The sequence below is a fragment of the Tiliqua scincoides genome, chromosome 3, assembly GCF_035046505.1.
Source record: "Tiliqua scincoides isolate rTilSci1 chromosome 3, rTilSci1.hap2, whole genome shotgun sequence".
Classification (NCBI taxonomy): domain Eukaryota; kingdom Metazoa; phylum Chordata; class Lepidosauria; order Squamata; family Scincidae; genus Tiliqua; species Tiliqua scincoides.
The window spans coordinates 95,430,124-95,450,830 of NC_089823.1; the positions used below are offsets into that span (position 1 = coordinate 95,430,124).

The 20,707-nt window shown below is 40.4% G+C and overlaps 1 protein-coding gene across 2 annotated transcripts in view; it reads right to left on the bottom strand.

The window, feature by feature from the left end:
- Positions 1 to 314: 314 nt before the first annotated feature.
- Positions 315 to 20,707, bottom strand: part of TFDP1 (transcription factor Dp-1) — a 35,544-nt gene continuing 15,151 nt past the window's right edge. For both annotated transcript variants that reach the window (XM_066619578.1, XM_066619580.1), the window contains exons 3-12: positions 20,219 to 20,285; positions 16,613 to 16,719; positions 15,005 to 15,126; positions 14,196 to 14,361; positions 13,424 to 13,570; positions 12,239 to 12,307; positions 10,386 to 10,537; positions 4,989 to 5,155; positions 2,106 to 2,187; positions 315 to 1,565 (exon numbers count right to left, since the gene is read on the bottom strand). In XM_066619578.1, coding sequence (XP_066475675.1) covers positions 1,415 to 1,565; positions 2,106 to 2,187; positions 4,989 to 5,155; positions 10,386 to 10,537; positions 12,239 to 12,307; positions 13,424 to 13,570; positions 14,196 to 14,361; positions 15,005 to 15,126; positions 16,613 to 16,719; positions 20,219 to 20,285 — 1,230 coding nt within the window. In that variant the 3' untranslated portion in view covers positions 315 to 1,414. The remainder of the gene's footprint in view (positions 1,566 to 2,105; positions 2,188 to 4,988; positions 5,156 to 10,385; positions 10,538 to 12,238; positions 12,308 to 13,423; positions 13,571 to 14,195; positions 14,362 to 15,004; positions 15,127 to 16,612; positions 16,720 to 20,218; positions 20,286 to 20,707) is intronic.

Genomic DNA, 20,707 nt, shown 5'->3' on the forward strand with positions numbered 1-20,707 from the left:
TAGATACTGTACTCAAATGCTCGAGACAAAACTGCAGTGATTGTTGCTGGTTATCTTTCAAGTCTTGCATGGTCTAACCAATATACTTTGTCCTTGATTATGCATAACAGTTTGGTTGCATTCTCCTAAAGATCCAAATCCTCACAAATGCAGTGCAGTTGTCTCTCATATTTATTTCTAAATATCTACCTAGTTATTTAAAGGGCTGTATGAGACTTTCAAACTGAAAAGCTATATCATTAATGAAATGCAACAAAGTACAAGAGGAAAATAATCTTGGTCAGAGAAACAAAGAACTTATTAAAAATGCCCACGCGCATTTTATTAATAAAAACTAATAATAGTGCCATGATTAAACAAGTAAAACAAACTGCTTATATTCCATAAAATATTACAGAAAAAGTTTATTTGTGTTTCAATAAAAAGACTATTGTCTTAGAACAGGCAGCTGACAGTATTTGTGCAGTTAATTCTTTGTGAATAAATTTAAAAAGACTACCACCTGCCTTGCAATTTCTTTTATAAAAAATGAAGTATTAAAAATGATTGACAAATTTTGAGTTAAACATAAAACATTCTCTGTATTTAATTTCAACTTTATAATAGATTGGAAGATGTTTTAGAAACAAATATAAACATTTGTTTCAGTACATGTCTTTTATACGATAGACTTATAGGTGTGTAAACAACTATATAACAAACTGTTTTTAAATCTGCCTGTAAGAAATCAGGCAAATTTTTATCATAAGCAAAACTCATTCCAAACCTTCAAGACATTTACACAGCTGCACCAGCCTGGCAGTAAACATTTGCCAAAAATTGTAATTCATATATTCTAACATTCAGCAAACACAAATATATATATAAAATCTCATGGAGTTACAATGATCGGTATAATTTTTAGAAGGGCAATAAATTCACACAATTTCCGCAAATCAACATGTAAAAGAGGCTTTTTTGTTTGTTTCTTTGGACTCTGCATGATCAGCAAAATATAACTTTTTTTGCTATTCTTCAGAATGTAGTTTCACCTAAATACACTAAATAAAATGCCATTCAGTGTATACATTTTTGACAGGTGGACAGATTTTATTTTCCATTGATGTGGCTACATTTTCAAACTTAGCAATGACACTTAGGGGCAAAATGCATTTTCCTTCAAGTTAAAAATCCTAAGCAAGAGTAAATAAAGGTTCTGCATTAACACACTGGTATCAACACACACATCCTCACCACATGTAAAAAAATCTACATAAAAACAAACAATTTTTTACTTTATTGGAGGTGCAATTTCTAAATTCAGGACTCTTACCAGTATCTCCTTGATGGGGCAATTTTTGACAATTCTCTTCCTAGAATTTATTCCTGAAGCTTGCTGAATTTAACATTTAAAAAAGTCTACAACCAAAAAATTTCAGTCATCATCATCATTTTCATTAAAATCATCGTCATCGTCGTCATCATCATCCCCGGCGTAAGATACTGGCGTCTCTACTCTGGAGCCACTATACTGCGATCCATTGGAACTTGTGGCAAACATCCCATCTCCACCATTTGAATAGTCACTGAAACGAACAAATTAGGCTAAGGTTTAAAGAACTGTTCCTCTTCAATATATTAAACTTCTCTATTAAGAAAACAGATTCCAGGAGTTGTGATGTGCCCACATTTCCATCAACAAACACAAAAATCACTGTTCTTGCTTATGTACACCAGCAAAATAAAAAGCATTTGTCAGGATACACTGAGACGTTCCACAGATGCCCAGTTATTGCAGGTACATCTTTGCCTCTGGAAGCTACAATGAGCAATGAAGTTGTGTTCTGCTGTAACCCATAACAACTTGTTCCATATCTTCCTTCTACCACCTTGCACAGATTCCCAATTACAGGCATAAGAAGAAAGTAATTTCCATCCTGTACCTTGGAAAAGGTGGCCAAATTCTCCTTAACTTCAGAGGTTTACACACCTTGAACTGTGGCCTGTCTGGAACAGGATCAGCTTCCCTTGAAGCTAAAGGCTAATCTAGCAGAACTATGAAATGACATTTGACATCTCTGAAGTCCACAGAAATCTAGCAACTATAAAGAGTGGTCTCATCTTACCTGGTTGAAAATCTTGTGCCATTTGAAGCAGAACCTGATGAGGATGAGACATATACACTGCTGATTGATCCCTGAGCCATCTCTTTTAAAGAAAAAAAAGAATTATGTATTCTACAGCTTTTATTCTTTACCAAATACAAGCTTAATAGAAATTGTTTATATTCTACAAATAGTTGACAATTTAAATAGAATACATAAAAAATATTTAAAGAAAATGTTAGCCCATGCTTCTAATGTAGAGACCAGCACAGTCTCTCATAATAGTTAAAGTGTAATTTAACTCAAAATTTTACTTCTATTGTTTTAACAAGGTTTGTTAAGTACATCCAGTTTCCATTAAAATACAATATTGTCAAACACTCTCAAAAATCCATGCCAAAATTTTAGGTAAAAAGGTAAAATGATTTGAAAAGGGTTGTTTGTACTGTCATATGCATAAGCAATATAGCTATTAAAATTACGTGTAGTATAATGACAAGAAAATTAACAGTGTAATCTCTACTGAACCACAAAAGCAAGTCAAATAGGAGCCACTAAATTAATGCTGCAAGTAAGGAAAACTCTTCTCCAGTAGTATTACAACCCTGTTAGAACGAACCACATGTTTAACACAACATTTGGACAATGGGGTTTTAAAGCACAATTAGCTGGCTTTTTATATGTAGGTAAGAAGTGTAATGTTTCAAGGGGCGTATTTTTAGAAGTATTGAGGATGCAAATAGGTTATTTTAATGCCTCAGGATCAGTGTTTCTCAGTTCAATTTTATTACGGTCACCAACCAGCATAAAAACAACAATACATTCATAGTATACAACTGAACATATACGACCCATAGCATCCTAACATAGGCTCTTGACAACATAATATACTAAAAATTAATAGATCTAAGTCTAGATAAGACTAAGTTTGGTCTAGTTATTGTGGATCGAACTGAGTACAGTAGCTGAGGACGGTACTTTTGAAAATCTTCTAGTCCAGGGGTGCTCACACTTTTTTGGCTCGAGAGCTACTTTGAAACCCAGCAAGGCCCGGAGATCTACCAGGGGGGAAGGAAGCGTCTGACAGACGCTTTAATGTATGGAGCCCCTGCTGGGGTCTAGTAAGTTTTGTCAGTTTTGTTGCTGCATGCCTGAAGAGCAGCTAAAGTGTCAGTTTAGCTAAATATGTCAGTTTCATCTAGTCACTAGACGAAACTGACATATTAACAGTTTGGAGAGACAGGGCTCCGCGATCTACTCATTTTGCCTCGCGATCTACCAGTAGATCGCGATCCACCTATTGAGCACCCCTGTTCTAGTCCATATTGAATAAAAAACTTATTCAGAATATAAATACTCCTTGATGAGCAACCTGGAAGGCCACAATCCACTCTCTTCCTCCTGATGCAGCGGCTAAAAATTTAGCCACCCTCCATGTTACCTCTGGATTTGCATCTGATAGAAGAGAATGACTATAATCTTGACCTGGGCATTTGGTGTGCTCTTCTAACAGTGGGGAGATAAGGGATAACCATATATCCTTATAAAAAATGCAATCCAGTAAAACATAACTGGTGGTTTCTGGTTGGTTTGCCCCACAAGGACACAATCGCTCTAAAAATGGGAACTTCTGAAAGCATCCTTCCACTACAGCTGAGGGCAAACTATCACACCGCCCCAATGTAAACGCCCTTCTGTGGCTTGGGATTTCCAACTGAGAAAGATAGGGAGCTGGGGCAGCTATATATCTGAGCTCCTCCTTGATACAAAACTTTCTGACATTAAGGTCTTCCTGGCATTCTATGTCAAAGATCCGCTGCTTGATCCTAACTCCCGCCTGAGCCAGTCCCATGTCAAACAAAGATGGTATGGAAAATTCCAGAGAGGACAGTTTTCGTTCCAGCCCTTTAACCCACCTGGATTTATACTCATCTTGGAGGATTAGGGGAGCAATCCCTAATGAGTATAGGTGCAGTTTTAACCAGTAAGAGCAAACTGCTATCCAGTCCAGACGTAAAAAAAGTGTTCAAGACACTACTGGATACACTAAAGGCGGCCCTAATAAACTTAGACTGGACACGCTCCATTATCATGATGTTGGGAAAAGGTCCCAACTGCGCTCCATACAAATTGGGCCATCACCTTTGCCTCAAACAATTAAGGGCTGCTGGCAGATACTGGGCTTCTTTACTTCGCATAAATTGGAGAATAGCAGAAGAGGTTTGCTGACCACCTAATGCTACGTATTCTTCATGCGCTTTCTTAGAACCATTTGTATGGAATACCACCCCCAAATATTTAAAGTGGGACACCTGCTCTATTTTATGGCCATTGATCTTCCAGCACCAAATTTTGGTTTCCTGGAGAAGGCCAAGATCCCAGTTTTACTGTAATTTATCACCAGTTGATTTTCCTTGCAATACACGTTCAGAGAGTTCAGAGCTCTTTTAAGGCCAATAGGTGTTCTAGAAAGAATAACTGCATCATCTGCATAAAGTAAGATGGCAATAGGCCTCCCAGTTAATTTAAGGGGGTGTAAATTGGGATTTTGTTGATGGTCAACCATTGAAGTAATATAGAAATTAAAACTTTCTCAAACTGTGGGTCAGGACTCATGAGGGACAAAATGGATATCTATTAAAATGTAGTAGAATACTATTATAGTAATATTAGGATGGTAGGATGCAAAGGAAACAAATTATATAGAAGAGTAGGAATGAGGAGAAAAAATGACTAATAGCTTTCTTTTGCTATTGGAATATAGATAATTCATAGTTTTATACAGGTTCATATCTGGCACCTCAAGTACTGAAAAATAACTGATCAAAACAGAAAATATGCTTTCTGTAGTACAAAGTATTTTTGTCAAGTTTTTCTGCTCAGTTCATAGTCTTGAAAACTTACCTGTCACATATGGTTCCAGAGCTTTAGGCACCAAGCTTCTTGCATTTTTTAGGTCCTCTGCGGAGCAGCTTCCAGATTCTAGCCCAAAAGCCATTCCCATGCGTTTTAAAACTTCTATATCATCATGAATTTCAAATGCATTGTCAAAATTAAATAGATATTCAAACCTGGGAGATGCAGAGAAAGAGGAAGGAATACATCAATAAGCTAAAAACATGTATTTCTTAAAAATTTTTTCCAAAATGCAATTTCCAAGCCCTGCTTTGAAAAACAATCAAGTTGTTCCCCAAAGCCTATCAGTAACTGACATTGTCATTATATAAACAAGTATAATAAGAAAGTGCACCCAGTGGCATAATTAGTGGAGGCAAGTCCCCTCGGGTGCCACCCTCAGAGGGTGACATTACTAGTGACCAGAATCGCAAAAATTGTGGTTGTTAGATACCATCATGATAAATATCATTCAATGTGTAATTTACTGCTGAATGCAATGAAACAAACCCTAGTGAAATATCTCCATTCCATTAAAAGTTGCCAAATGGCCAAAAAACCAAAATTCAAAAATACAACTGTCTTAAATTTAAAAAGTAAATTTCCTTAACTTAAGGTGGATCAAAGAGACTGATTGTTCTAAGTGCTTATGACATGTTATTATGACACAGTATGGAATCAATGAGGTGTTAATAAAGTGATACCCTGGGGGGGGGGGGTGAATCCACTAGTGACCAAAATTATGGAAATCATGTTTTTTAGGAATAATGCAATCATGTTATGTATAATTCAATGTGTAATTTAATGCAGAATGGAATGGAACAAACCGCACTGAAATACCTGTATCAAAAGTTATAGCCAAAATACCAGAAAAAGAAAACATAACTGACTTGTGTAAAGTGGATTTCAATTCAAAACTATCCAATAAGTCTGAGTGCTCTGAGAGCTGTTATGACACAGCATGGAACCAATCCGAGGCTATTATGAGCCAGCTCTCCTTAGGGTATCAGAGCTAAAACTCCAAGTCCAACTCCAAGTTGTGTGAGTGTAATCAAGTTCACCATTCTTTTTTTGTTGATTACAGATTTGTTAGGTGGCCTGTACTATTCTATACTAAAATAAAAAAGTTAATGGGGTGACACTGTGAGTTACCAGAACAGGTGACACCAGCCCTAGTAATACTACTGGTGGAAAGGTTGGATGTTGTTGGTCACAGGCTTAATTGACTTTTAAAGTGGATTCTAAACACTGATGGTGGACTATAATCTGATAGTTGTTCATGAACCTTCTGATAAAAAGGCAGTATATCACTGAGTACTATGCACTGTATATCACTGAATACTATGCGCAGGGGAGCAGTAGCAGGGAAGGCACTGACATTCATCCATTGCTTGTGGGGAAATATTCACTGCATTTATTTTCTGGCTATTATTATTATTATTATTCATTTCATGCCATAAGAAGGTTCAACCTTGTTATACACATTTTTTATACACGGATTTGACTCAACACGAATGGCCACAGCACATGAGAAGGAGTGTGCTGATCCCTGGAGAAGGGGAAAAATGCATCCCTAAAATCAGTTTAAAAAACTGCTTTTCTTATTCTTGTATGGATTTTTCTATCTTAATGTGATTAGAAGGGCCCTTTAAATGAAAGGAAAACAGTTGTTTAACAATAGCCTCTTTAACAGGAGAGAAGGCAGTCTGTTGACAATCCATCATTTTCTCTCCAAGACAACCAACCCCTCACTTCCCAGAGCACTTAAAAGATAATCACTTTGCTCTGGGTGAAGGGAAGGGAGAGAAGCTTCCTAAGCCCCTGGAGGGAAACTGACTGATGGATTGTCTGCTTAATGACTATTTCACATCACAAAGGTCAGCAAGGTTGTTTTTAAATGTCCCTAGCAAAGGGACATTGTTTTTTAAATGGATTTGCTTTAATGCAGTTTTTTGCATTCATGTGAGTTCTGGGAAAGGAAACCTCAGGAATAATGAGACACAACCTGTACTATTATCTCTCAGCCTCTTTTGTGAAGACAAAAGAATGAAAGAACCATGCAAAGTACCCTCAGCTCCTTAGAGGAAGGGTGGTATAAAAATATGAAAATATGAATTAAATAAATAACTTTGCCATATGGATGTGTCAAAAATTTATCTGGATGACCTAGCTATGCCACTGGTGCACCCAAATACAGTAGGTCCACCAAAAGCACTCCAAAACCGCCCCACTGCTTGTGCACCTGAAAGTGTGCTGCTGCTTCCGCTGCTCGCTGGCTGCCCCACCACGGCACTTGGGCACTGAAAGAGCTGGCTGCTCTGCCGGCAGGGTATTACCCCAGTAGGCATCACAGGGGGCCAGCTAATAGGAGAGCAGCAAGCTGGCAAATCGCTCATCAACTGGTCCTTTGCAATGTCTGCTAGGGCAATATCCAGCCAGCAGAGCAGCCAGCACTTTCAGGTGCTTAAGCAGCAGCGGCGGGACACCAGTGAGCAGCAGAAACAACATGAGCAGCAGCACACTTTTAGATGTCCGAGCAGCAGAGTGGTTTCAGAGTATTCTCAGTGGGCTTAGAGCCCAATCCTGAGGTCCGCGACACGGCTCCACACCACAGACCTCAGTTGCAAATGTGCCATAAGGCACGTTTGTAGTGCTCACTGCCGGGCTCCTGCTGGAGCTAGCCCAGCGCTGGGTTAGTGCACAGCAGTCGCCTGGGTTCTGCAGCTCCACAGTCTCCTGGACTGCTGGGCTGCGGAACGGGAGGTGGGGGCATGGCCGTGGGCGAGGTGTATCGGGGGAGAGGCTGATCCGCGGACCTGAGCTCCGCAGGATCCAAGGCGTTTGTGCAGGGCTGCTCACCCTATATGAATGGCTTTACTTTAGCACCGACCTTTTGGTCGCCGCTAAAGTGAGTAGCCCCATTGCGAGGCTGCTTCCCTTACACAGGGGAAGGGGACCAATGTCCCCTTCTCCCGAGGAGCCTCCCACAGTAGTGTGGGAGGTGCAGGATCCGGCGACAGCCCTCCATGGAGCCACTGAGTACGTGAGCTCCGGGCAGCTCAGGACTGGGCTGTTATTTGGTTGCGCTTGCTCTTGGGCAGACCACTGTATGTGCACTCCATCACTGGTCAGAACATTGTTAACCAACACATACAGTACTATAAAACTGTATAAAGTAGCAATTCAGAGTCAGATCACTGGTCACCCCTAGACCAACACTGCCTACTCAATGGCAGAGTTCTTTCTCTGAGCAGTCCTCTGCTTGATGGCTACTGAGTTAGCTACACAACAGACAGAACAAGTTGTAATCCAATTAGGAAGTAGAAAAACAGGTAAAAATCTCAGTCCAGTTTCTCATAATAGATTTGTACACCCCAAGAAATAGAACTTTATAAAAATGAAGAGCATCATTCTTCCAGAACAGCTTAAGGCATTACAACTGGTCTTCTTACTATTCACAGAATGCCACTTTACCTCCACCAGGCTGATTGACCTACTGTATGGATGGAAAGTGGGACGAAGGAGGAATGTTTCAAGTAACTATTCTATGCAAGAAAGCTGCTATCCATAACTAGTTATCAACCAGGTCTGAAGCTTTATTTAAAAATAGGATAACACTGAGAGGAAGTGAACATTAGCCTACTTATCTTTCCCAAAACCAGTCAGATGGACTGCCAAGTTTTTTCTGCTTTTGTCTTCCTTCATAAACTGGGAGTAGTAGCCAAAGTAGGGTATTACCTTCATTAAGATCAACTACAATATCAAAAGTGGTGAACAGATGTTACATTTTGCAGAACTCATAACTCAACTGAATGTTACCAACTCCCCCCTCAAAAAACCACAAAGCAGGACATAATGGAAAAGCCCCAAAGTCTAGAATTATCACTTTTAAGAAACAATGCAGGAATTACACCGACTAAGTTGATTAGCCTTAACAAGATTTGAGACACTGATTCTAAAATGTACCCTGGACTGTTTGGACAAGAATAATAATAATAATAATAATACTGGCTATTCCTCCTTTTTTAGAAAATATAAAAATGAAGCAGTTACATGGATCTGTCTCTAGTAATATCTAAAATGCATGAATCCCTTGAAGGGCAGATAGCAGAAATAAAGTACCATGTAGTGGTTTCCAATAAAGCTACTGATTAATTTTAGATGGTACACTAGTTGAAGAATGGAAGTCCAACTAGGAAGTATCTCTAGGGGTTGGAGAGCGCAACATATCCAAAGCCAAGTTATCCTAGTTAATCATGAGTACTGTTGCTCTAGTAACAAGACAGTGTTGATTACCAAGCAACTGCTTACAATTTCATCAGTGTTATTGGAGAGCAGCGTTAATGGACTGAAGGGGGTGCTGAGTCTCTAAATGAGAAATGGGGAAATAAGCAAGACAGAATTGGGTAATGCTGAGAGGTGGGTGAAGTCTTCTTTGGCAGGGAGATCTGGCATTCAAATATATTTTAGATACTTGACCATCATGGTGAACTTAAGTACTTCCCTCCTGTCAATCTGAGAGGTTCTAGGCCAACAGGGTATCTTCTACATTAGTGGTCCCTAAACTGGAAACCACAGTGTTCTGAAAAAGCCCTCCCTGTTCCAAATGGAGATTCCCGTTCTGCCACAGCACCGCATTTCTTTCAACGTGATCTGTGCACAGAGACACAAAACAGTAAGCACCACTCACAGGGGGAGGACGGCTTTTCTCAAACCCTGCATCCAGTCTGCAGGTCAGGGTTTGGCAAGCCCTGCTCTAGACCAGGGGTGTCCAAACTTTTTGGCAGGAGGGCCACATCATCTCTCTGACACTGTGTCGAGGGCTGGGAAAAGAAGAATTAATTTACATTTCAAATTTGAGTAAATTTCTTTTGCTGCCGCATCAGACGTGAAACAGCAAGCAGTGGAGGAAGCCCTCGGCCTGCAGCTCATGTGAGAGGTCAAATATTTGCTCGCACATTGAGAGCAGTTGCGCCAGGCCAGCGCGGGTTCCAGCAAGTCTCTGGTGAGTGAGAGGGTCACTGGAGATTGGGTGCTCCTCGCAGGTCGAGTAAGGGATCCCCAAAGGTTGTGAATGGCCCCGGGTCGGGGTTTGGGCACCCCTGCTCTAGACAAAACCTGAACAGGTAGGACCTTGGTATCTGCTGGGGTTTGGTTCTGAGATTCCTGCAGATAGCAAAAACTGCATTAACTAAAAGCAGTTAACACAAAACAAAACACAAGTCAGCCAGGCAGTAAATCAGAACTGCTATTTTGCAGCTCACTCCAAGAAAAGTGACTCCTTCCCTTCGCCCTGGCTCTTGATTAATCACTTCCGCATTCCACTGCTCAAAGCGCCACAGCAAGGGGAGGGGGTCACTTTTCTCAGAGCGAGGCAGAAAAAATATTTTCCCATGAACCACGTACTTGTCATTAGAAATACTGCAGTCAATCACAGTTTTCTTGCTGGTGTTCACAATGATAAATGGTAGGTGAATGACAGAATTGGAAGCTGGTGGTCTGTTTGCTTGTTGCTCTGCTTGACGATTTCGCTGGACAAGATTCTTGAAGGCAATTTGCTGTTAAGGGATTTAAATATACACAGGGTAAGGGTAATATACCCTTTAGAAACAGGGTAAGAGTGAATATTTGGTTTTAAAAAATTCCGGGCATCGCGTTTTCTGAATAAGTAAATGTAAACATATTTACATTCGAGAACCAGTGAAGATATATTGGTTTGACACTGGTGTGAAGATTAGCAGCTAGTAACCAAGGAACACAGATCTATTATCAGAACACAAATACAAAGCAGTTCAGACTAAAAGAGACTCATTTCATCACAAAACCAAACAAATTAAAATTATTATTGCCAAGACTACCTTCACAGGATGAAATGTAAAATAAGCATTTCATTATCCAATCAACCTGCCTTAGTACACTACAGCAGGGGTCTCCAAACCCCAGCCTGGGGACCAGATGCAGCCCATGGCGAGCCTATATCTGGCCTTTAGCCAGCCTCTTGTCCCCTCTTGAGAGCCTCTGGCCCACTTGACCAAACACGACCAGAGCTGTGCTCTGGTTGTGCTGGAGGTTGTTCTGAGGACCGGAGAGGTTGTGAGCAGCTGCCCTGGCCCTGAGAATGCCTTCGGCCAGTGCTTTTCAGACTGGGGCGTCGCGACGCCCCAGCCTGAAAGCCCTGGGTAGTTCTCCCTTAAGGGTAGGGGCAGGGGAAGGTAGAGATGCAATGCTCAGCATCACACCTCTAATTTGGGCGCAGGGGCGCGCTGCCACTCACCCCTGCCTGCAGCAGCCTCCTGGGGGTTGGGGGAGTTGTGCTAGCCTCAGCAGGGCTTCCCACGCAGTGCAGAGCCCTCCCCAAGACGATCGCGACCACTTCTGGTTTTGCAATAGTGAAACAGGAAATGGTCGCAAATGTCTTCTGGGCATCACATCTCTGCCTTCCCCCCGCCCATGCTGCCTGCAGTAAACACTTAGTAGCTCTCAAATTCTCTCAAGAGAGTTTGAGAACCAATGCCTTAGGCATAAAAACATCATTTCCTGGTTTCCCCCCAAACTGGAAGTAACTATGAAGGCCTTAGAAAGCATTTTGAGGGTCATGGGGGTCCTCCCCAGTCCTCAGAACACAAGGGACCCAGGGCGGCTCACAACATATTAAAAACAGATTAAAAACATAATTTAACCACAAATAAAAACATATTAAAAACACATTAACATATACCCATAAAAACCATACCAATTCATTCATTGTTCCATCTCTAATGTATTTATTTAAATTTTTTATTAAAAAATTTTTTCCAGCCCTCAGCACCATGCCAGATATTTGATGCAGCGCTTTGTGCAAAAAGTTTGGAGACTACTGCATTAGAGCAGGGACCTCCAAACTATGGCCCACAGTACACCAAGAAAATCCTCTTGGGCATGGCAGTGGCAAAGTCTTACAGCTCTGTCCCATTCCCCCATCTTCAAGACCAGACTTGTAGAAACTCACGCTGGGCAGCCCCTTTCCCTGCTGAACACCCCAGAAGGCTCTGAGCCCCAATTTCCTGGGGGGAGTGGCTGTTTCACACAAGTTTCTACAAAAATCAGGCACAAAGATGGGAGGCAGTGTGACGGAAGGGTGAGGCTTTCCCACTGCCGCACCATGCCTGAGAGGATTTACTTGATGCACTGGATCTGGCCCACAGGCTGTAGTTTGGAGGCACCTGCATTAGAGAATTGGTGGAACAATGTCTACAAGGCCAAATGTTCCTTGATCATACCTGAAGAATTAATTCTTGAAGCTGTGACTGTTTTTGCTTTATTCTTTCAAGTCTTCTCTGTCTCTCCACCTTAACAAAAAAGAAACATTATTAGTTTTAGAGAAAAGCTGGATGAATACTGTATATTTTAATCTCTTTCTTTGTTAATCTCCTTTGGGCAGGAGGTCTGGTCTAGAGGGCAGGAGGTCTGGTCTAGAGGGTAGAGCCTCCATTTGCCTGAAGATTAACATCCACAAGGTCGGCAGTTCGAGGCCACCGGCACCTTGCGACCTTGAAGCAGCTGGCAAGCTGCAGCTGAGCTGTTCCACCTGCTCGGAGCGTGGGAGGATGGAGGCCAGAATGTTAAACCAGATCGGAGCGTAACATCTTGAATGTGGTGGTTCTTGAAAGAGAGAACCTTCTTTCAATTTGTAAAAATCCCTGCGTGGATTTAATAAGCCTGCCTGTGTAAACCGCCTTGAATAAAGTCTTGAATAAAGACCAAGAAAGGCGGTATATAAATACTGTATATTATTATTATATTATTATTATTATTAGTGATGTATTAGTGACCAGAATAAAATGAAACACCACCCACATGGGCCAGGTTCAAAAAACCAAACAAAAACCTGTGGAGTCTGAGGGGCCTTTATACTTGTTCCTGAAAAGGAGCATTCCATGTTAGGTGGTGAACAACTTCTGAAACAAAGGGAAATTTCAAGCTCAGTTTCTGATATGGCATGAAAATCAGCTGTTGAAAATAAACAGTCCAAGCTTTAAAGCATGCCTAAAGTGACTCTTTGGATCCAAGTCACGATTTGTTTGGGGGGGTAGAGAAAAAATGCTGTTCCAAAACTTAAGATTTGAATGTAATATAGTGCTTTTAAAAATGTAAAAATCTGAAGGAACAAACTCAATGTTTTGATCATGAAACCATTCATAAAATGATGGGGGAAGTACTTAATAGACTAAGGGCACAATCCTAACCCCTTATGTCAGTGCTTTCCAGCACTGACATAAGGGCAATGCAGCTCTGAGGTAAGGGAACAAAACATTCCCTTGAGGCCTCCGTGAGTGCCACCCAACTGCAGGATGCAGCACATGTCCCATTGGCACCGCTATGCCAATACTGGAAAGAACTGACATAAGGGGTTAGGACTGCGCCCGAAAAAGAACAACTGCAAACAAATACTTCCTGCATCTTACCTCTAAATTTTGACATTCCTGAGCTGAATTTGTAGGCAGGCCAATCCATTTGATTTCTTTCTTCTCTTTAGAAATAATGTTCATGGCCATAAGGACATTTAAGGCATCATAGACACGTCTTCTAATATTTTTCTGGTCATAGGCTTGCTACAGACATGAAGCACTAGTATTAGAAAAACTGTGATAAACGATTTAATAAATTAATAAGTAAATGGGAAAAATGAAGTAATATTTAACTGTATAAAGCTACTCAAGTAGAATCATAAATGCAGGGTACAGAGTTGCTAAGCAGGATGGGCTCCCGGGGTAAGAGGCATGGTGCTTTACCATGAATAGATGGGAAAATGGGACACTGGAAAGGGGGGGGGGGAAGGGTGGTGTGACTAGAGAAGAATCCAAGTCTGTGTTCTGCTTTGACCTCACAGCTGGAATGAATTCTGAACTATGCTGTGCAATGGGACCTTTCTGTTGGCAGGCCAATTCAGGTTTGAAACCTAAACTGATTGTGTCACTTTTGGTCATGATACCACTTCCATCTTAATGACATCACTTCTGGTGGGTCCCAACATTCTAAAAAGTGGGTCCTGGTGCTAAAAAGTTTGAGAACCACTGATCTAAGCAACAAAAACCTACATCTGCATGTGAATACTGTCTAATATTTCAGATTTTTATGGGGTAAAGAATGGGCAAGTGTTCAAATACACTGATGCCAAGAGAAATATTGCTGAAATAAGTTTATTTACTTCTTCTTGTGCGTTTAAAACATATTTACCGATTCATTTGGCGAGATGTGAGTATCCGCAGTACTGAATTCTGCAACTAACTCATCTGCCACTTCATTGTAAGAAGTAGTTCCTTTTCTCTGAACCTTTTCACAAACCTTCATAGAGAAGTGCCGCAAACCTTTGCCATTTTTCTCTCCCTTTTTGTTTCGTTTCCTATATACAGAAATACAAGTTATTCTCTCTCACACATGCACACACACAAACACATGTCACAAGAACAACAACTAATGCTTTATGAAATGTTAAATCATTCATAAAGACATCTGAACCACTACTCTATTAACTAGCTGGGCTAGTTTCCAATTCAATATCTGTTCCAATGTCAACCGTTTGGACCCACCACATATAGGAAAAAGGCAAAAAAAATGTTTTAAACACAAGTTTATGTGTCAGTGAACAGGACTGTGGGTTTGCACACCCAGGTCTGACTGAAGCATGCACGTGTGCACACTCCTGAACAAGAGCAAAATTTTAAAAAAGTGCATGTATTTTACTAAAAGCAAATCCAAATCCTTTTGATTAACACTTTCAAAGTCCCATTATTCTGCACCATAGAAAGTTGTACAACGCCTGCCCTGCTACACTAATGAGTTTTTTATAAAAGACTTTACTAAATAAAAAAATTGTGAGATACACAGATTGCAAGTCCAAATAAATTTAAAAAACTCTACATGAAAACCTAAATAGCTTTGGATATCAGAATATCAAACCAGCAACTCTCACAAGAATAAAGATGATATAGCATCCATTCTAAACACTGTTTTAATCTGTTGCAATTTAACTGAATTTTACTCACCCAGCAGACCAAGGTGAGGAATCTGCAGTTTGGTTCTGTGATACAAAGTGTGTATTTGGTGTATGAGGACTTCCTACCAATATAGTATTGGGGGCTGAAGGTCTCTGAGGTGTACCAATTACCTGTGGTCAAGACAAAAGAGTTTTAAAATAAAATATGGTAAATCCCATTACATTTTTACTAGCCTCAAAGAAAGCAGTTATCATTCTATACACTGGAGGAGGAGGGAAGGGAGAAAGAAAGGTAGTGGATAGGAAAGAATAGCTCAAACTCCTGCTCAGCCATGACATTCACTGGGTAATGCTGGACAACCCCCCTCTTTCTCTCAGGCTAACTTTGTTCATAGATTTGTTGCAATAACCATTGTGAAGATATTCACGTTACTCTGATTCTTGGAGAAAGGCAAAATACAAATAGACAAGGGAATCTTCAAAATAAAACCTTGATAAACAAATTTTGAGCATATAATTAAAATGTTAAAAGAAAAATAAGCAAATATTCAAAATATCTATAATGTGAATTCAGGGACTAGGTATCAGTGGATGTGTACAGTGATGTAGTTCCATCAAGGGAACTATGATTTCCCAGATGCAGAGACAAAAGATCAGATGCCATGTGAAGCTAGGACTGAATCTTGGTTTTGAGCAATGTATCTTTGGCATATGTACTAGACCAGTCTCTCTCAAACTGTGGGTCGGAACCCACTACGTGGGTCGTGAGCCAATTTCAGGTGCATCCCCATTCATTTCAATATTTTATTTTTAATACAGAGGTTATCACTCCTTTAACACCAGCACCAGTTTTTAGAATAACAATCTGTCAGGATCTACCAGAAGAGATGTCATGACGGGAAGTGACATCATCAAGCAGGAAAAATTTTAACCATCCTAGGCTGAAATCCTACCCACATTTACCCAGGAGTAAGTCCCACTGACTATCATTGTCAAAAGCATCTTCATAGTAGCATGTTAAATGTACAGATCTGTCACGTTCCCCCAAATGCAGTCACTTACCAGGGTAGCATCAAGTCTAATAAATTAAAAATAAAATATTGAAATGAATGGGGACCCACCTGAAATTGGCTCGCGACCCACCTGAGTCCTGACCCACAGTTTGAGAAACAGTTTTAATATATTAGACTTGGTATATGACTGCATTTGGGGAAATGTTACAGACCTGTACTTTTAACAAGCTACTATGTGTATTCTTTTAACTATGACAGTAAATGGGACTTACTCCAGAGTAAGTATAGGTAAGATTTCATCCTAGGATGGTTAAAAATTTTCCTGCTTGATGATGTCAATTCCAGTGGGTCCTGACAGATTCTCATTCTAAAAAGTGGGTCCCAGTACTAAATGTGTGAGAAAACTGTACTAGACTGTCCCTGAGCACATGGGGGAAGAATGGATTCTATCTCAAATCTCAACTAGCTTAGAAAAAGCAGGATCTAATGCCTAAATTGTGTACTCCTATGTGATTCTAACTAAAGTTTACAGATAAACCAGGATCTGCAGCTGGAATTCTCAGTTTGTTTTAATATCTCACATGAACAGGTCCTACATATAATCTGTTTGAAAGGTAAGCCAAGTTTCCTAACTGAATTCTTACCACTTGTTGTGCAATGTTAACATTAGACTGTCCAAATGTTTTCGGCAGAAGCTGTTTTCCAATGGTATTTACTGTGGAAGGGTGAACAGCTACTAATGAAACAACACCTAAAATATCGGAAACAATTTAAAAAGTTAGAATAAGGAATGATTTATATGCAATACATTTATTGCCCAATCTGAATACTGGACTAACTAAAAGCATCTTAGTATCTGAAGTTTAATATATTGTACACACTGTGCATTTCCAAGTTTAGCACAAATACGTATGAGACTAGGATACTTTTAACTATAAAGTAAAAACCAGAATAAAGCATTTGAGAGCATGCTGTTATAAATGCTTTAATATTTCATTTGGCAAAAAGCAAAGAAGCCAACATGTAAATTAAAGCATTATGCACCTTCAACCAACTAAGACGCTGCACTAAGTTCATCTTGAATTAGTTGAACACAGAAAACATATGCACAGTTAGGGGACCAATGTACAGTAATCTAGTCTTATGGAGAGTTATGTTCCAGAATCAGCACCTAAAGGTAAAATTGGGTATATTAAAAGTCATTTTAAAAATCCCTACATTGGAAAAGTACTCTCTTTAAAAATTATGAGAGACAGGCAGAAACCTAAGCCTACTGCAAGAACAGCAGCTTAATTCTCTGATCTCAGGCTCACTCTCAGACATGTATTTAGAAAGTAGAATGATGGGTACAATTGCCTGCACTATTTAACTGTTGTTTTTCTCTGGTTCTTGCTGTGGGGGGGGGAGGGGGTTTGCCGAGCATGTGTATTCGAACTTGTACAAGTCAACCGTGCCTAAGACTAGGGGTGATTACATAGATTTGCCCTTGCCAAAGATTAAGTCCTCGATATACCTTTGTCTACCACCTAGCCAGTATTCTGTCCTCTATTACCCTCGTGTGGCTTTACAGTATAGAATTTCCCAATGCAGTCATGCATCGCTTAGCAACAGGGAAGTGGACTGGCACCCACCCACCCCCCTCCCGGCCCGTCACCAAGCAAGGCTTGACATTATGCAAAGCCTCCAAAGGCAAAGGGAGCAGTGCTTTCCTCACCTCCAGAGGCTGCACTCTGCCTCTGCAAGGATCAGAAAAGCCTCCGGAGGAGAGGGGAACAAAGCTCCCCTCAGCTTCAGAGGCTGGGGGGGTGGGGTGAATAGGGACCAGTGCTGGCCATTGCATATGCAGGCTGTCACTGGTCAGAAAGTTGCTAAGCGATGCTCACCTGTACTATATTTACTTTAGGATGTGTTTAGTGCAGAGAATACATTGGTCTCCATGCTGTCATACAGATTAAATTTTTGAGTGTTCCTGGCTTCCAGTCTTAAAAAAACCAGACATTAAAGAGCTTTATAAGGAAGATGTTCCCAGCAGAGATGGAATACTGTGATTAGGCTGAGTTTGCTTTAAGAATACAGTCAGCAAAATGAAACTCTACAGCTAAGCAATTAATTCCTTGTTAAGCACCTGGAGGGGGATGCTTTTTAACTGCTGTTTCTGGCTCTCTCTCTAGCAACAAGTCCTATCCAGGCTCATTTCCCTGATGAAGTTCTGAAAAAGTTACAGAATGAAATGTTGGACTTTTTAAACCACTTTTTAAACTTTTAGATTGATTTTAATCTAACACAACCATGCTCTTCCCACCCAGATATGTTGAATTGTTGCCATAAAAACTGAAGGACATACATTTCAGTGTACTGTCCTAATGAGTGGGACATGCATCTCTACAAATACTGCCACCCTGTGGTACAAAATCTGAAACATATTAACTACTATTTCTGGTAAGATCAGGAAGCGGTGGAAAGAGTGAAAAAAGTAATCATCTTGTCTAAATACACATTCACAAGATGTGTGGGGTTTACTTTGTTGGTACTGTTCACTCAGTCATGCATTTCCCACAACTGATGTAAACACAAATCTTAATTCCTAACTGTGTTTAAGTGGTAGGTTGTAGAAAATACAGCACCAATAAGCCTGTGGGGCTGTAGCTTCCAGGACAATGATTCATCTACCAAGAAATGCGGCATCCTTCTTAAATTTAATCTGCTGCTCAGAATAAGAGGTACTGTACTAATGATTACTTTTTTTGTTTTAAGCCATGGGAAGTAGCAATCCTCAAAACATTACAGCACCCAAATCATTATTGGTTAAAATATATTTTTATCCCACCTTCCAATGTATAGTAATTATTTTCATTAGGACAAAAACTGTAAATATTGGTAAGAATATATTTGGGACAGACATGCCACTTCCTCAGTTCTCCACTAACGAGCAGAACAAATTCATTGACATTCATTTGCAAGGTGAAACACAGACTTCTACCACAATCATGCTCCAAATCTGATTGCAACAGCAAATCCCAAAGTAGCTCTATGTGCAAAGACATCTACACAGATACACTTTGGCAAAGTGGCATCTAAACGTAGATGCAAGGGAGTTTAGACCTGGCTTTCCAGGAGGATAAGAGGAACTTCTAACCGCGCACTAGAACACAGATCAATTGGGAGAACTAACAAGATGTTGCATCGTTCACCTCCAGAGTTAAGGACATAAGTAGGCCAATTCCCCTACTCTCACATTCTGCAGTTGCCACCTCAGGGAACTATGGTTCCTGAGAACCACTAAGCCCAATCCTATCCAACTTTCCAGCAATTATGCAACTGTGCCAACAGGGCATCGCTGCATTCTATAGTGGCGGAGCAGTCAACAGAAACCTCCTCAATGTAAGCTAAACAACAAAAGTCAGTAGAAAATAGCAGCCCAGAACATAAACTAGCAGCCAAAACCCATTAAAAAATAAAAACAATGTTCAAAATGGCTTTCAAAATGGCATAAAAGAAGGAGCCAGAGCATGAAAAGATGTTCCACAGTTCCAGGGTGGCAAGCAAAAGGCCCCATCACAGGTGGAATCTAATTTGGTCTCAAAATATGATGGAACCTGAAACAGGGACTTCTTGATGGCTAACGCAGCATTATTTATAAGAAACTGACTAAGAAGTTTAATTTCCATGCTAGTATCAGTATCATCCCCAACTTCACAAAATTAAAAAAAAGAAAGTTTTGAAGAGCTATCCTTGCAAATGGAATCACTTGGTTGAAGGGGAAAGTGCATGAGGAGATAATCAAATTTCTAAGGTAGGCTATATTAGTGTTCTTTAATCTGAGCCAGGAACCCAATGGGGTTGCAAAGCCTCATTGGGGGGGGGGGGGGAGGTCACGACAATCTTCCAAAGCCTGTGCAAGAGAGGTCTTTGATCCAATCCAATAATTGTACTGCCTTATCAAAACTGGGTTTTTGATATAATCCTGCACAGCGACTTCTCCCTTTCTTGCCCTGCAGCTCCAAAGGCCATCCCTGCTCAGGTTGCTACCTCACAGGATTATTGGGAAGACACAAGAAGTAGAAGGATATGGGGCAGGCAGAGACAGAGGTGGGTAATTTGGGACCTGGGAGGGACAAAGGATTGGTTGTGGATCCCCAGTCTTATACTTTGTTTGTTGGGGTTGTGGCACAAAAATTTTGAAGACCACTGGAGTATACCAAAAGAAGCAAAAACCCAGTTCATTTTACACACAATTAAGACAATCTTACCTTTTCCAGGACTAAGATTTTGGTCAATAAAAACCTTTAACTCTCCATTAGCTTCAATTAGGCCAGCCTATAAGAGAAGACAAATATTTTTATTTTGATATAAATTACTTTACAACCAAATTACATTTATCAAGTTTAATAAAGAGAGATCGTGAGTGTAATGGTACACTGCTCTAATAAACAATGTATTCTGCGTTAGATCAGAGTTGCAAATGTGGTCTCTAAAGAGAAGTACAAGCAAGTTATTCATGGAGAAGAGAGTTTCATCCTAGGTATGTACAGCCACCACTTCAGGATCAGTTCCTACAACTGCTAACTGGAAATTCTGTACATGGAGCATAGAAAATGCAATGACTGATCTAGGGCGTATGCGTATACACGACAAATTCTTCTGATACTTCTCCCTTGTTTAGGGCACACCTTGCCAGAATTTGGGGAAAGTGAGTATGTCTGATAAACATACACACACAGACTTTTCAGCAGTGACCC